At 40.9% G+C, this 18,451-nt stretch overlaps 2 protein-coding genes across 2 annotated transcripts in view; one reads left to right on the top strand and one right to left on the bottom strand.

Annotated features, from left to right (window-relative positions):
* Positions 1-18,451, top strand: part of pex16 (peroxisomal biogenesis factor 16) — a 62,793-nt gene that overhangs the window by 35,648 nt on the left and 8,694 nt on the right. Inside the window, exons 8-9 of the mRNA XM_061975180.1 lie at positions 5,337-5,409; positions 12,023-12,142. Coding sequence (XP_061831164.1) covers positions 5,337-5,409; positions 12,023-12,142 — 193 coding nt within the window. The remainder of the gene's footprint in view (positions 1-5,336; positions 5,410-12,022; positions 12,143-18,451) is intronic.
* Positions 16,258-16,893, bottom strand: LOC140679416 (uncharacterized). Its single transcript, XM_072914745.1, has one exon. It carries the CDS (start codon positions 16,891-16,893, stop codon positions 16,258-16,260), a length of 636 nt encoding a protein of 211 aa, XP_072770846.1.

The raw sequence follows: 18,451 nt of genomic DNA on the forward strand, positions 1-18,451 counted from the left end.
AAAGTATTTACTTCGCCTTGTTTTTTTCACATTGTGTTATGTTACAGCCTTATTCCAAAATGAAATAAACTAATTTTTGTCCTCAAAATTCAACAGACAATACCCCAAAATGACGATATGAAAATGTTTTTTCTTAATTTTGCAAATGAATTAAAAAAACAAAATTACATGTACATATGTATGGCAGCAATTGCAATCTCAACTCTTTTTTTTTAATTTTTTTTTTAATTTTTTTTTTTATACGATGCCACAAGCTTGGCACACCTATCTTTGGGCAGTTTCGACTATTCCTCTTTGCATCACCTCTCAAGCTCTATCAGCTTGGATGGGAAGCGTTGGTTTTCATTCAGGATGTCTCTGTATATTGCTGCATTGCTGCTTTTCCTCTATCCTTACTGGTCTCCCAGTTCCTGCCACTGTAAAACATCCCCACAGCATTAACATTAACAGAAAAAATTAAATGAACATTTTAGCAAATGGCTGCAATGAAACAAAGAGTAAAACATGTAAAGAGGTACTCTTCCGTATTCACTGTGTATATATATATATATATATATATATATATATATATATATATATATATATATATATATATATATATATATATATATATATATATATGTATGTATGTGTGGGAAAAAAATCACAAGACTATTTCATCTCTACAGGCCTGTTTCATGAGGTGGGGTACCCTCAATCATCAGGAGATTTTAATGGGAGCATTCGCATACCATGGTTTATATAGGGCACAGAGTGGGTGGGTACAGGCTGGCGTAGGGGCGTGGTGATTGGCTCATGTGTTACCTAGGAGGTGTTTCCGTCTATGGCGGCATGCTGTTACAATTTCGCTGCGCTTGTTGAGGGATGACAGGTCTGGACGGTAAATAATAAACAGTTTCTCTTTCAAGCATAGGTTGCATCTTTTATTACCACTATTGTAAGGTGTGCTGGATGCAAGAATTTGCCATGTTATTGAATATTCAACATATATATATATATATATATATATATATATATATGTATGTATGTATGTATGTATGTATGTATGTATGTGTGAATGTGTGTGTATATATATATATATATATAGGTGTGTATATGTATGTGTATATCTATATATATATAGGTGTGTATATGTATGTGTATATCTATATATAAATATATATATATATATAGGTGTGTATATGTATTTGTGTATATACAGTATGTATATATATATATATATATATATATATATATATATATATAATGTGTGTGTGTGTAGATATACATATATCTATATATGTATAGATACAGTATGTATGTGTGTATATATGTATGTATGTATTAGAGATGCGCGGTTTGCGGACACAACCGTGGAGTCCGCGGATTATCCGCGGATCGGGCGGATGAAATTAAAAAAAATAAGATTTTATCTGCTCGCGGGTCGGGTCGGGCGGATTAATTAGATTTTTTTATTTTTTTATTTTTTTTGCGGGTGGCAGTTAAACCAATTGGGAAATATATATACATAGTTAAATGTTGTTACCCACATACGAAAAACGAGCAGGCACCTGCAGCATATGCCACAACAGAAAAAAAAAAAAAAAAAGAGATGGACACTTTTACGGAGCGGAGGGACGCCTCGCCGGGGTCCGGGACCGAGGCTCCTTCCCCCGAGAGGGCCCCACCGGGAGCCGTAGCTGAGGCGATCCGCGAGAAGGGCCCGACGCACGTCCAGGGTCACTACCGCGCCCACCGCACCGACACCCCGCCTCGTCCGCTTTCGCCGCGGCCGGCGTCACGCGCAGCAGGTAAGCAGCTTACCTGCCCGCCACCCCCGTGGCCGGGGGCTCGTAACATGGGTCACTCCGCGCGCTCCGCCCGCGCAGTTTACCTGCTTGCTCGCAAAATGATTATTAGCATTCAGACAGGTTAAAATGTTGCTAAAACCATCACTTTTCTATCAGTCACAGTGACTTTTCAAAACAAAAATATTACAGCAAAAATCATATGGGTTGATTGACATGTTTATTCTGTAAGCTAACTTCAATAGTTTGAAATTATTTTGACAGTTAATGCCAGTTATCCTGTCAACCTTTCACAAGACTTCAATTTGTTAATTGAAAGTATAAATAGTATAAACACTTTTAACAGTATGTCGTGCTGTGAAATACAGCCGACAGGATGGCGCACCAAACACAAAGCAAGGCCATGCTGCAGGAGAACAAAGGACTTCTTTCATTTAAGGTTTGTGATAAACCATCAAACTCATTCGTTAAAAGGACTCTATAGTAATATAAAGCGAATTTTTCTGGACATTATCATGCAAGAAAAGTTTATTTTTGGGATCGCGATCACCGCGTAATGATTTTTAAAGGTTGCATTACATTATTAACTGTCCCATGTGATCAGCCAGTGCGATTGGAAGTCCATGCTCAATTATTGCCTCCGTAAATAAAACTTCGGCATTTATCACATCCAAAGAATCTGTTTGGGCGACGAAAAACGTTGAAAGTTTTCCACTTGTATCGCTAGCAACGGCATTAGACTTGTGTTTTTTTGTCCCAACGTGGTCTTTTACATCGAAAAATCTTGTCTGCACAAGGTGCAATTTTTTTTTTTTTAATTAATATTAGATATATAACAACGGGCGGATGGCGGGCGGATGCAGTTCTGATCAAACGTTACATCGGGTGGATGGCGGATGGTTGACGACTTTCTGCCGCGGTTGCGGATGAAATAAATTGCCTATCCGCGCATCTCTAGTATGTATGTATATATACACTATGTGTGTTTGAATATATGTATATATATACACACACACATACATATTTACAAATAGATACCACGGCCACCGGCCAAATTCTTTTAACTCATTGTGGCCCCCGTGTCAAAAAGTTTGGGTACCCCTGGGCTTGAGTATATAAATTAATTTTTATTAATTAATGCATCCACAGAAGTAGCATCTCCATGTGTTGCTAGTTGGGCATTTCAGAGTACTGTAGCCTGAGTGGAAAACTTTCTTGAGCCTGCAGACTTTTTAGGGCTCTGGGGGTCACTAATAACCTGGCGTTTGTAGAACGTAGATTTCTGGACGGAACATAAGGCACAATACAAGTGGAGAGATAAGATGGTGTTGGAGCGTTTAGTGTTTAACTCGCACCTGCTGCAATGTATCGTGGGCCAGTATAGGGGTATATGATCCCATTTTCTTGTTCTGGCCAAAAGTCCAGCAGCCACATTTTGCGCCAACTGCAATCTTTTATGGCTGGACATTGAGGGGGAGACCCGAAAATAATACGTTTTACAGTAATGGTGACAAGACATAACAAACTCATGTATAATGATCTTCGTGTCACTGGTTGACAAATTTTAGCAATATTGTGGTGATGAAAGAAAGATGTTTTAGTAACATTCTTAACATGCAGCTCAAACAATAGTTGGATCGAAAATAATGGCAATATTTTTTTTCGGTGTCGCTTTGGACAGTTGTTTTATTGTTGATTTCAAAGTGGTATCCATAAACAAGAGCTTGTGTCGAGCACGACCGATAATCAACATCTCTGTTTTCTTGGGGTTAAGATGCAGAAAGTTGCCAGACATCCATTGTTTAATTTCATTAAGACACGCCTCCAGATGACTACAATCTGGTGTGTTGGTCAGCTTTAGGGGCATGTAAAGTTGGTCGCCATCAGTGAAAGCTAACACCGTGTTTGCATAGGATGTTGGCAAGTGGCAGCATGTAAATTCTGAAGGGTACAGAACCAAGATACGATTCTTGTGGGACTCCGCAGGTGACTTTAACGTACTCAGAGGTCACATCGATATGGGATACACAGTGTGTCTTTTCAGTGAGATTGTGTGTCAGACTTAGCATTTTCTTGTTTTAGCTCCTGTTACTTCATTTGATGCTATCTAAAAGAATGTTGTGATCAATGGCAGTGCTGAGATCAAGCAGTAGCAACACAGATGCTGGATCGACGTTCAAAGTTAAATCATTAGTCACTTTTGCCCTGAAACCCAACTGAAAGAGTTCAACAACAATTGTTGGACGCTAAGTGTTTATTTAGTTGTTGTGTGACAATTTTTTCTGCGCATTTTCTTTAAAACACAACATTTGGAATCACTGTTTTGTTCAAGCTCCTGCACAGTTTAAATGTCCCAGTGTTGATGCCTTCATTAATCATTTTCACCTCTTGGTGGCAACAGTCTACAAGATAACTTATTGAAGTAAAAGGACAGATTTGTGCAGTGCCTGATTTGTTTCTTTGCAGCTTGCGTAGGTTCAGTCCCCACGTGTCAGCCTTTTGTCGTAAGTCCGTTGGAATAGGCTCCAGCTCACCTCACAGGATAGGTGCTTTGTGCTTAACAATGGATGTTTGTGAAGTGCAGTGACAGTATGGAGAATACATGTCAGCTGCCACATTTTTTAAGGATTTCCTCAAATTAAATGTGTTAATAAATTGAAGCCATTGCTACATGAATTATCAAAAACCCTAAACATTTGTAGTAGCACCTCAACTTATGAGCTCAATTGATTCTATGACGGAGCTCAAATCAATGTTGCCCATTGAACTGTATTGAAATCAATTGGTGCTTGGCACCACCAAAACAGCACACTTTTAAAATGTAACATGCCTTTTTAAAAAGAAAAAATAACTTCTAGATAAATATTTTGTGAAAAACAATACAATGGAATGTATGACAAACAACTACAGTAGTTTTATGAAGTAATATAATAATTTACAGCATTCACCTTGGAGAGGGGACTTCTATGATATCTTCTTTGAGCTGCTTCTCCATCAAAACACACCATTAAAGCCTCATATTTTCATTGATAAATATCTGCTGTTAAGATATGATTTTACATCCTTGGCTGTTGTTACAGACTCCTCCTTCTTTAGTATAGTGCAGCCTAATAGTGCTACGCTCAGTCTGCTAAATTGGTTATACAGTCATGTTTTTGGATGATTGTGTTTCTTTAATTCACTGAATATAATCCACTTATTTTTCTCAGCACTGTACTTCACACTCACTTTATTTGTTCCAGTCGTTTCAAAACAAAGTTATGCCAATCTATAGGTACAAGCTAAGGCTAGCAAGTAACACAGGATGTTTTGGGCAGATCTTACAGTGTTTACTGTGGCATTGGCTATGCCAATTAGCGAAGAAGAGGCTTGTAACTTAAACTTTTGCTTACAACTTAAAGCATAACAATGAGCCAAGAGAGCTTGTATCTCAAAACACTCTTAAGTCGATGTACAACTACTAAAAATAATTGCATTGTAGCTTTATTGCTCGATCTATTAAAGCTCTATTACTTGAGAGTTGTCCTTAAAAGCAATCTGTGACTGCAGTACTATGCCTCGGACTGTGTGGGAAACAGTCTTGGAAACCATGGATTGTCTCTGCAGCTCTTGAACTTTCCAGGTATGCACATGTCTTCTTTGTAAAATGATTGTAGCTGAAAAAGGTAATGTAATACATATATAGACAGGCACTTTTCCCTAATTTGTATCTGTTGTGGAAGAACTTTGACCTACACAAATACTGTAGAAAACTTTGAGATATTCTTTAATTGAGTCATCTTTCAAGACCCTATTCTTAAGTCTTTACATTATAATTTTCTGATGGGCAAACACTTACTATTAGACCTGCTCAGTGGCCTTGTGGTAGAGCATGGGTGTCAAACTCTGGCCCGGGGGTCAAATTTGGCCCGCCGTGTAATTTCACTTGGCCCGTGAGGTGATATCAAATTAACACAAGAGCTGGCCCGCCGATTATATACAGCGGTGGTGCCGCGGTACACCGCTAGTTCTCATACTTGCAAAACCTCCCGGGAGACTCCCAAATTTCAGTGCCCCTCCCGAGAATTGTAAGGTCCCCTTTTCGTCCAGTCCAATGAGTGCTGGCTCAGTTACATAATATGTGCGGCTGTGGCACACACACAGAAGTGAATGCAACGCATACTTGATCTTCAGCGATACAGGGTGCCAGTATAAAAACCTTTAACATTGTTAGAAATATACGCCACACTGTGAACCCACACCAAACAAGAATGACAAACACGTTTCGGGAGAACATCCGCACAGTAACACAACATAAACACAACAGAACAAATACCCAGAACCCTTTGCAGCACTAACTCTTCCGGGACGCTACAAGGTGTGTGTATGTGTGTGTGTGTGGGGGGGGGCGGCGGGGTTTGGAGGTAGCGGGGGGTGTATATTGTAGCGTCCCCGAAGAGTTAGTGCTGCAAAGGGTTCTGGGCAGAGGTGGGACCAAGTCATTGCTTTGCAAGTCACAAGTAAGTCTCAAGTCTTTGCCCTCAAGTCCGAGTCAAGTCCCGAGTCAAGACAGGCAAGCCCCGAGTCAAGTCCAAAGTCAAGACTGGAAAGTCTCAAGTCAAGTCCTAAGTCCTGCATTTTGAGTTTCGAGTCCTTTCAAGTCCTTTTAACCACAGACTAATATAATAACACAGATTGTGTATGCTTTTCAAACGCTGTATTTATTTATTAAAACAAGTGCATTTTAAATTGCAGGAAAGAAAATTGTGCTGACATTGCACTTTATAATAGCACTATTAACCAGTCATTTTAAACATTAACTCATTCCTTTACAGAACAAACACATTGAAAAATAAAGTGCAAATGTACTTATTTGTACAAAAGTGTTAACATTGAAAAAACATGACATATACGTGAACATAACAAAAAAGTTGTACTTTTTATATGTCAGGGCCCTATGCTGCATTGCATTTGCAAAAGACCAAATTAGCCAAGAGTCTGTCAGTCATTTGTGCACGATGGGGGCGTAGTATGATGCCACCATGGCTGAAAACTCGCTCCACTGGAGCACTGGAGGCAGGCACTGCCAAGACTCTCATGGCCACTCGGAAGTGAAGGAAGAGTCTTCATGTTCAATGCCCAGAACAAAAGGGGGGGAGAGTTTTTTTGGGTTGGTGCACTACTTGTTAATTATTTCTTGTGCGGCCCGATACCAATCGATCCACGGACCAGTACCGGGCCGTGGCCCGGTGGTTGGGGACCACTGAGGTAAACAACCAACAGTATGTCAGAAAGCTAGCTAAAACGGTACACATATTCATAATATAGTATACATTTTAACTGACCTTTATTTTACTATTTTTGTCTTTTTTTAGGTGGCTAAAATACGCGGTGCTGCTGACCGCCGTCTAACGTTACGTGTGATATATTGACTAACGTAACCCTGCTTAAAAAATCACTGAACAAAAAGTATGAATAAGGTAGTGAACTGCAACAGATTCCCGTGTTTGCAATAACGTTATATACGTTAGCAGTGAGTTTACAGCCTCACTGATTTAACTACACAGCAAATAAAAGTCACGTTACTTAGCCAATAAACGTTATCTTACATTCAAAACTTACCGTTCTTTGTGCAACTTCAAATGCCGGACGAAGTTGGAAGTTGTTGCCTCTCCATCAGCAATTTTCGAACCGCATGTGTTGCATACTGCAAACCGTTTTGTGTTGACCACCTCGTAATTTTTATACCCAAACAAAATTATTTTAGGTATCATTTTTTGTTCACTGGCGTGTGGTTTGGACATGTCTTCTTCCTTGGTTGTCCTGCAATTTGATTGGATGAATGCTGTGTGATGAAAACAAAGTAGATCTAATTTGATTGGCTGTTGTACTGAGACCACACCAGCTGACACACGCAACGCTGATAGACAAGTACACAATGAAAAATACGGAGCGCTCCCGAATAACTTTTTCATCTTTGGGTTTTGGGGAAAGTAGCAAGTCATGTCAAGTCATGTCAATTCAAAAGGCTCAAGTCCAAGTGAAGTCACAAGTCATTGATGTTAAAGTCTAAGTCGAGTTGCAAGTCTTTTTACATTTTGTCAAGTCGAGTCTAAAGTCATCAAATTCATGACTCGAGTCTGACTCGAGTCCAAGTCATGTGACTCGAGTCCACACCTCTGGTTCTGGGTATTTGTTGATGTTCTCCCAAAATGTGTTTGTCATTCTTGTTTGGTGTGGATTCACAGTGTGGCGTATATTTCTAACAATGTTAAAGTTGCTTACCACCTAGTGGTTAGAGTGTCCGCCCTGAGATCGGTAGGTTGTGAGTTCAAACCCCGGCCAAGTCATACCAAAGACTATGAAAATGGGACCCATTACCTCCCTGCTTGGCACTCAGGTTGGAATTGGGGGTTAAATCACCAAATGATTTCCGAGCGCGGCGACCGCTGCTGCTCACTGTTCCCCTCACCTCCCCAGGGGGTGGAACAAGGGGATGGGGCAAACGCAAAGAGTAATTTCACCACACCTAGTGGTAGTACAAACCCCGTTTCCATATGAGTTGGGAAATTGTGTTCGATGTAAATATAAACGGAATACAATGATTTGCAAATCCTTTTCAACCCATATTCAATTGAATGCACTACAAAGACAAGATATTTGATGTTCAAACTCATAAACTTAATTTTTTTTTTGCAAATAATAATTAACTTAGAATTTTATGGCTGCAACGCGTGCCAAAGTAGTTGGGAAAGGGCATGTTCACCACTGTGTTACATCACCTTTTCTTTTAACAACACTCAATAAACGATTGGGAACTGAGGAAACTAATTGTTGAAGCTTTGAAAGTGGAATTCTTTCCCATTCTTATTTTATGTAGAGCTTCAGTCGTTTAACAGTCCGGGGTCTCCGCTGTCGTATTTTACGCTTCATAATGTGCCACACATTTTCGATGGGAGACAGGTCTGCACTGCAGGCGGGCCAGGAAAGTACCCACACTCTTTTTTTTTTTTTTACGAAGCCACGCTGTTGTAACACGTGCTGAATGTGGCTTGGCATTCTTGCTGAAATAAGCAGGGGCATCCATGAAAAAGACGGCACTTAGATGGCAGCATATGTTGTTCCAAAACTTGTATGTACCTTTCAGCATTAATGGTGCCTTCACAGATGTGTAAGTTACCCATGCCTTGGGCACTAATGCACCCACATACCATCACAGATGCTGGCTTTTGAACTTTGCGTCGATAATAGTCACGATGTCGAATATTTCCAAAAACAATTTGAAATGTGGACTCGTCAGACCACAGAACACTTTTCCACTTTGCATGAGTCCATCTTAGATGATCTCGGGCCCAGAGAAGCCGGCGGCGTTTCTGTATGTTGTTGATAAATGGATTTTGCTTTGCATAGTAGAGCTTTAACTTGCACTTACAGATGTAGCGACAAACTGTATTTAGTGACAGTGGTTTTCTGAAGTGTTTCTGAGCCCATGTGGTGATATCCTTTAGAGATTGATGTCGGTTTTTGATACAGTGCCGTCTGAGGGATCGAAGGTCACAGTCATTCAATGTTGGTTTCCGGCCATGCCGCTTACGTGGAGTGATTTCTCCAGATTCTCTGAGCCTTTTGATGATATTATGGACTGTAGATGTTGAAATCCCTAAATTCCTTGCAATTGCACTTTGAGAAACGTTGTTCTTAAACTGTTTGACTATTTGTTCACGCAGTTTTGGACAAAGGGGTGTACCTCGCCCCATCCTTTCTTGTGAAAGACTGAGCATTTTTCGGGAAGCTGTTTTTATACCCAATCATGGCACCCACCTATTCCCAATTAGCCTGCAAACCTGTGGGATGTTCCAAATAAGTGTTTGATGAGCATTCCTCAACTTTATCAGTATTTATTCCCACCTTTCCCAACTTCTTTGTCATGTGTTGCTTTTTTTATCAGTTTGAACATCAAATATGTTGTCTTTGTAGCATATTCAACTGAATATGGGTTGAAAATGATTTGCAAATCATTGTATTCCGTTTATATTTACATCTTACACAATTTCCCAACTCATATGGAAACAGGGTTTGTACTTTAACTTTAACTTTATTAAGTCACAATGTGTTCAAGTGTAATTATCTGACTTCATTGTCATTTCTTGACAAACAGGATATTTAGAACCAGCTCGGCCACATTGTGCAGATATTAAAATTGATGGAAAACAATGATTAAAAATAATTTTCATAATTTAACTAATGATTGCAAACTAATTTGCAACTGAAATCCAGCTTGATAAAATAGGTTGAGCATTAATGTTTACTGCAACTGAATCTAAACGCAACAACATTGTGTTACTGTTGTGCTGGGGTTTCATTGTCATGAAGTCATCAGTGAATACCGAGGCCTTTTGTTATTCTTTGTGATCTTTCTTTGGTAATTCCTCAGCCCACATATATGTCATAATGGCTTTATATTCTCCAGATGATGGGTTTACTACAGTGGTAAAGGTGTTGGTTGCTATCTCCTTTTTAAAGTTTTTGTGTGATTTTTTTACCTGCAATTGAGGTAATTATTTGATTCTCTGTTGATTTTAATTATTTAAGACATCCAAATTCCTGACATTTGTGTTTAGTTTATTTGAACAGTTTTATATAACAGGCTGATATTAACGGACATAGTCACAAAAGTTATCAAATAGGAGTAGTTAGTAACAATGAACTGCTTTTTATTGTTTTACTTAAATTCTCATTGGGCTGCTGTTCATCCATACAGCCATCTCTATATACTTTGTAATCTGTGTGTTAAATATGAGTTGTTCTGAAGTCTTCAACTATGCAACAAAAAAGACAAGCAAAGAAAGCACAACAGTGATCAGTTACCAAAGCACACCATTATGTACATTGCTTTCGGTCTTCCCTAGAGGGGGGGGGGGGGTTACCCACATATGTGGTCCTCTCCAAGATTTCTCATAGTCATTCACACCGACGTCCCACTGGGATGAGTTTTCCTTGCCCTTATGTGGGCTCTGTACCGCGGATGTCATTGTGGCTTGTGCAGCCCTTTGAGACACTTGTGATTTAGGGCTATATAAATAAACATTGATTGATGTACTTCCATTACTCAAGCTCTGGCCATCTTGAACATATCGACTTATTTAGACATCCAAAAGATTACACTCATACGTGTAATGTATGAACCTGCGAGAGAGTTGTTTTCTTTTTTACATGTAAAGCGACTTTGGGTACTTAGAAAAGCGCTATATAAATCCCAGTTATCATTATTTTTAAAAACACATCAAAAATCAAGAAAGACACTTCTTAGTACTGTACTGAAGTAGAACTTCACCATTCATTAGCCTGCAGCATTGCGCTGCCTCCATCATGCAATATACTGTCTGCACATGTGTTACTGTGTGTAGGAAGAATGCTTACATGTAAAACCCTGGTTGGTGATTTCGGGGCTATTTGACTTATCTGCAATGCATACTAAATGTGGAGAAATGTTCACATACGGGACAAACAGCTACAAGGGCGACTGACTTTGAACTCAGGAAAACTGTTTTACCAATGTCTTGCTTTCTTTTTAGTGTTTTGTTTTAAGTTTTCTATTACCTAGCTTAATTTTCATTTTATAATTATCTCACATGTATGAAACAAGGCAGCACGGTGAAAGAGGGGTTAGTGCATCTGCCTCACAATACGAAGGTCCTGAGTAGTCCTGAGTTCAATCCCGGGCTCGGCATCTTTCTGTGTGGAGTTTGCATGTTCTCCCCGTGACTGCGTGGGTTCCCTCCGGGTACTCCGGCTTCCTCCCACCTCCAAAGACATGCACCTGGGGATAGGTTGATTGGCAACACTAAATTGGCCCTAGTGTGTGAATGTGAGTGTGAATGTTGTCTGTCTATCTGTGTTGGCCATGTGATGAGGTGGCGACTTGTCCAGGGTGTACCCAGCCTACCGCCCGAATGCAGCTGAGATAGGCTCCAGCGACCCCAAAAGGGACAAGCGGTAGAAAATGGATGGATGGATGTATGAAACAATTTGAGCAGCACAAACAACAGGAGATGAGTTACTATATTTGTCTGGGTATGCAAAGGTATTAGCCAAGGGCAACATTTTAATGAGCATGAGTCACATATTGGCATCTCCTACCGTTGAGAAATATGTTGCTTACGTACTTAAGCACGTCAGGATGTCATTCTTCTTAGAATCAGACGTAAAAGATGTTGACGACTGACATGAAACTGCCTCTCTTCTTTCCTGTCTAGCTTTGCGGTGCTCCATGAGAAGAAGTTTGACAACAGATGGGAGAGAGAAGAGATGAGAAGGAGAACCTTTATTTTGCTCTACTACCTTGTTCGTTCTCCGTTTTATGACATATATTCAGAGTAAGTATGTTTTAGGCCATCAAACACAAATGGAACTAGAAAATAATTTGGAGAGCGCAGACCTCCTAGGCCTAACCTGCCAATAGTAAAATTAAAAAAAAGTCCTGAATACAGACAATGACACGGATTACCCCAAAATGTAATCACTTTTTCCTCATCCGATTTCTGACATTCCCTAAAAGTTTAATCACAATGTGCCCATAACTGTTTTACTATCTATAGCAGAACGAAAGAAAGTCTGAAAGTGAAACCAGTGCCTCTTGCATTTATACAAAGAAGTTTAGGCTTCTCACGTAATCATAAGGTAATGTTGACATTATCTGGATCAACCCCAAAATGTAATGACTTGTTATTTATGCCATTTCAGAGATTTGCTGAAATGCTGATTAAAATCTGCCCATTACTCTTTGAGCTATTGATAGCGGAATGAAAGAAACAAAGTGAACCCTCTTTTCTGTCATCCACAGTTGTTTCTGCTGGGCAACAGAAACATTCACACACAAGGGTTAAAGCTTGTAGCGTAAACAAAAGGTGACGTAGTATAACTGATCCGGATCAGGTCCAAAATCTAACCAATTGTTCCTTATCCCATTTCAGACACTTCCCAAAAGTTGCAACATAATCCACTCATACATTTTTGTGTTAAACTGGCTAACTAACTGACAAACCCCGGTGATTGCATAACATTCTGGCGGAGGTAATAAATGGAAATCTCAAAAAGATACAATTAAGCTAAAAGTGATTTATGCCTTGCTAAAATTTGGAGTGAAAGTTTATATTTGTTAGATGTGAAGGTTCTGGCTTAAACTGGTGCAAAAAAGGCATATACGTTAGGGAGATATATTGACTATATGATAATGAAAGCTGCTCTCAAACCCCCATGCAACTCAGAGATCACGCAATTGTCATTTCCTGTTGTCTGACTAATTCAGGAAGTGACGAATGCACAGCTTCAGAGTATCATTTTCGTCATACACCAATTTTAATCAAGATCAGACCTTGTTTGTGGAGTTAAGTAATTAACGTTTAAATTTTCTGCCGACTCGTCAGACTGACTATTAAAGTCTGTCCCCAAGGCCTGCCCACATCCTATGGCGTAAGCTAAAATCATTTATAATTCGTCATCACCCATCTGTCAAGTATCCCGGATTTTGATCTGGGCTCATTTTGTCCGAAGTCCTTAAACGATAAACGATAACTACACTTTTTTTTTTTTTTTTGCCCCTATCATTCACAACGTTTAAAAGGCAAGCGCGCATGTTTTTCTTTTCTTTTTTATGCATTCTAACTAGTAAATAAATACAACAAAAGTCCACTTACAATGGAGCCTATGGAGTCGCTCTATTCTAAAGCCCTTATAAACAACCAAACGCCTCCATCAATGTTTTATGTACATGCTATATTAGTATATACTTTATGTAATGTAGTAACGGGCGCAATCATAATAACATGTAATATTTACGTATTTTACTCTTTTATTTATGTGGATGAGATCCGCCCGGAGTTCCTTAAGGCTCTGGATGCTGTGGGGCTGTCTTGGTTGACAAGACTCTGCAGCATCGCGTGGACATCGGGGGCGGTACCTCTGGATTGGCAGACCGGGGTGGTGGTTCCTCTCTTTAAGAAGGGGAACCGGAGGGTGTGTTCTAACTATCGTGGGATCACACTCCTCAGCCTTCCCGGTAAGGTCTATTCAGGTGTACTGGAGAGGAGGCTACGCCGGATAGTCGAACCTCGGATTCAGGAGGAACAGTGTGGTTTTCGTCCTGGTCGTGGAACTGTGGACCAGCTCTATACTCTCGGCAGGGTCCTTGAGGGTGCATGGGAGTTTGCCCAACCAGTCTACATGTGCTTTGTGGACTTGGAGAAGGCATTCGACCGTGTCCCTCGGGGGGTCCTGTGGGGAGTGCTCAGAGAGTATGGGGTATCGGACTGTCTGATTGTGGCTGTCCGCTCCCTGTACGATCAGTGTCAGAGCTTGGTCCGCATTGCCGGCAGTAGGTCGGACACGTTTCCAGTGAGGGTTGGACTCCGCCAAGGCTGCCCTTTGTCACCGATTCTGTTCATAACTTTTATGGACAGAATTTCTAGGCGCAGTCAAGGCGTTGAGGGGATCCGGTTTGGTGGCTGCAGGATTAGGTCTCTGCTTTTTGCGGATGATGTGGTCCTGATGGCTTCATCTGGCCAGGATCTTCAGCTCTCACTGGATCGGTTCGCAGCTGAGTGTGAAGCGACTGGGATGAGAATCAGCACCTCCAAGTCCGAGTCCATGGTTCTCGCCCGGAAAAGGGTGGAGTGCCATCTCCGGGTTGGGGAGGAGACCCTGCCCCAAGTGGAGGAGTTCAAGTACCTAGGAGTCTTGTTCACGAGTGGGGGAAGAGTGGATCGTGAGATCGACAGGCGGATCGGTGCGGCATCTTCAGTAATGCGGACGCTGTATCGATCCGTTGTGGTGAAGAAGGAGCTGAGCCGGAAGGCAAAGCTCTCAATTTACCGGTCGATCTACGTTCCCATCCTCACCTATGGTCATGAGCTTTGGGTTATGACCGAAAGGACAAGATCACGGGTACAAGCGGCCGAAATGAGTTTCCTCCGCCGGGTGGCGGGGCTCTCCCTTAGAGATAGGGTGAGAAGCTCTGTCATCCGGGGGGAGCTCAAAGTAAAGCCGCTGCTCCTCCACATCGAGAGGAGCCAGATGAGGTGGTTCGGGCATCTGGTCAGGATGCCACCCGAACGCCTCCCTAGGGAGGTGTTTAGGGCACGTCCAACCGGTAGGAGGCCACGGGGAAGACCCAGGACACGTTGGGAAGACTATGTCTCCCGGCTGGCCTGGGAACGTCTCGGGATCCCCCGGGAAGAGCTGGACGAAGTGGCTGGGGAGAGGAAAGTCTGGGCTTCCCTGCTTAGGCTGCTGCCCCCGCGACCCGACCTCGGATAAGCGGAAGAAGATGGATGGATGGATGGATTTATTTTGTCCTGTCCATCCACGCAGGCAAATCATATTGTTGATGAAGATGACCATATCTGCTGTACAGAATTACTTTACAAAAGAGAAGTGTGGGGTACTTCTCTTGTTGTCTTATTTGTATTTGACTTTATTAAAATTTATATAAATATTTGGCGCAGCTAGACCGGAGCAGGAGGAGATAAAAAGAAGAAAAAAAAGGAAGACAGAGGGGGCAATTGCGGGGACAGGAGAGGAATTAGACAAAGAGATAACAACAAGAGCTTCCGCGAAACGCATATCAACTAAGGCTTGCTTCCTGTAGGGGAGGAGCCTGAAATGATGACTTGTGAAGCCTCGCTTTGGGGCGCAGTTCAGATGTTGCCGGGAGATTCGACAACTCATAAACTGCCCAAACTCCATTGAAAATGTGAGCTTTTGAGAGTTGTGGTCAGTTTGGAATCTCTATAAAGAATAAAAATAGTTTTTAAAATGCCAATAGAATCAAAAAATAACGGTAAACTTAATGGAAACCAGTTACCGCTTTCTTATGAATACTAAATAACTATGTCAAATCTGCAGATCCTTGGTAGTGTAATGGTTCGCACACATGACTTTTATGCCACATGACTTGGGTTTGATATTTGACAACGTCGGCTCTTCAATCTTTATCAATCAATCTTTATTTATATAGCCCTAAATCACAAGTGTCTCAAAGGGCTGCACAAGCCACAACGACATCCTCGGTACAAAGCCCACATACGGGCAAGGAAAAACTCACCCCAGTGGGACGTCGATGTGAATGACTATGAGAAACCTTGGAGAGGACCGCATATGTGGGTAACCCCCCCCCTCTAGGGGAGACCGAAAGCAATGGATGTCGAGTGGGTCTGACATAATATTGTGAGAGTCCAGTCCATAGTGGATCCAACATAATAGTAAGAGTCCAGTCCATAGTGGGGCCAGCAGGACACCATCCCGAGCGGAGACGGGTCAGCAGCGCAGAGATGTTCCCAGCCGATGCACAGGCGAGCGGTCCACCCCGGGTCCCGACTCTGGACAGCCAGCACTTCATCCATGGCCACCGGACCTGTGCCCCCCCCCCCTCAAGGAAAAGGGGAGCAGAGGAGAAAAGAAAAGAAACGGCAGATCAACTGGTCTAACAGGGGGGCTATTTAAAGGCTAGAGTATACAAATGAGTTTTAAGATGGGACTTAAATGCTTCTACTGAGGTAGCATCTCTAATTGTTACCGGGAGGGCATTCCATAGTACTGGAGCCCGAATAGAAAACGCTCTATAGCCCGCAGACTTTTTTTGGGCTCTGGGAATCACTAATAAGCCGGAGTTCTTTGAACGCAGATTTCTTGCCGGGACATATGGTACAATGCAATCGACAAGATAGGACGGAGCTAGACCGTGTAGTATTTTATACGTAAGTAGTAAAACCTTAAAGTCACATCTTAAGTGCACAGGAAGCCAGTGCAGGTGAGCCAGTATAGGCGTAATATGATCAAACTTTCTTGTTCTTGTCAAAAGTCTAGCAGCCGCATTTTGTACCAACTGTAATTTTTTAATGCTAGACATAGGGAGACCCGAAAATAATACGTTACAGTAGTCGAGACGAGACGTAACGAACGCATGAATAATGATCTCAGCGTCGCTAGTGGATAAAATAGAACGAATTTTAGCGATATTACGGAGATGAAAGAAGGCCGTTTTAGTAACACTCTTAATGTGTGATTCAAACGAGAGAGTTGGGTCGAAGATAATACCCAGATTCTTGAAATTGTTTATCACTGTAAACATTACGTTTATTAAAGTAATACATTCTGAATAGTGGTAGAAAACGGATACATTCTGTATTTACTATTTTTTTTCACCAGCTCCCAGAATTCAATTGCTGGAGAGGTTTTGTCAAGAAAAAAAAATCACTTAAAACTAAAATGAATTAAATCTCCTCTGTTCTGTACATCACTGTCCAAGTTACATTCTATTGTCATTTTCCTCTTTGTGCCATTTGCTCAAGGTGACAAAAAACATCATACAACCTGCCCTATCATATGATTCTACCATGTTGGCAAAATACAAACACACAATATATAACACATCAAACATTTTATTATACTTGTGTTAATTTAACTAGCAAAACCATTCGGCCAAACATTTCCTGTTAGTCACTGTCTTTTCCAAGAGCCAGGACAGATGCAACAATTCAATGCATCACACATTCTGTGGTTAAAATACAGCTATTTGACCAGCAGGTGATGTCTTGTGCTGAAGCATGCATTGAAGCTTCCAGAATTTCTTGAACCATTTGACTCAAGTGGTTAATATCTAATGAGGCTTCATCTGACAATCACCAGTTAATATTTACATCACAAAATGTAAATGGAGTATTGTTGGTGCTTTTTGGATGGTTATTTATTGGGTTTTATGGTCTGAATAAACGCAAGAGACGCAATGATACATGGCTACCATTGGCTCCATTGTAAGAGGACTTTTATTTAAGTTGATCTAGAAGTTAGAACGTAAGTTAATAACAAAGACATGTGTGCTTGTCTCTCATAAAGGTTGTGAAATATGAGCAATTAAAAAAAAAGTGCAGTTCCCCTTTAGGTTAAAAAAAATAAACAAGTTTGCGGTTATCAGTATTGGTCTTGACAAGCAAGAAGTTATCTGTATGGGTTTGGAAAAAATATTCTTCAGCCATAAAAAAAAAATTATAGTCTTTGCAATCTTTTATTATCTTCTTTAGTAATTTCAAGCCAAAATCATTCAGAAAATGTAGTCCAGGGGATGAATAATTTGGCCTAACTGTATTCATGTAACAGTTTTTCTTTGTTTAATGTCTTTTCTGTTTTTTATTGTGTATTGTGCACAATTTTAAATTGGAATCTGATTAATTATGACAGTATTCATGAAAATTGTTTTCCTCTCTATTATGTCTTGCGCCTCCAAAGCCCACGTAGGCTCGTCTTCCCGCAAGAGCACTGTATACTCCAAATGGATACTATATCGTCAGTGTTTCCTATTCATTTATTTTTTTGTGGAATAAATGCGGATTTGGGCCCCTTTGTGTTCGCCCTCGCTCATAAACACATGACAGTGTAATGGGACTGTCGTTGTGTGTGTTGTACTTCCGCTTACAAACACACCTCATACACACCTGCTTTGCCAAAGAGAAGATGCAGCAGAAGGGTTCTATTGTGCCACAACTATGATGCTATATTTAGCGTGGAGGGAATCTGCATCAAAAGTTGAATTGTAGAGCCCCTACTTGGAACATTTACAATACTGGGTTGCATTTAAATGAAAATATTGATAGTATTAGGAAAAAATGATCACAATAGTTATTGAGCCCAAC

Source organism: Nerophis lumbriciformis, linkage group LG15 (genome assembly GCF_033978685.3).
Source record: "Nerophis lumbriciformis linkage group LG15, RoL_Nlum_v2.1, whole genome shotgun sequence".
Classification (NCBI taxonomy): Eukaryota; Metazoa; Chordata; class Actinopteri; order Syngnathiformes; family Syngnathidae; genus Nerophis; species Nerophis lumbriciformis.

What these genes read in the sequence shown, in the direction of transcription:
- LOC140679416 (XM_072914745.1), bottom strand. Translation starts at nt 16,893, where the DNA reads ATGTTTACAGTGATAAACAATTTCAAGAATCTGGGTATTATCTTCGAC.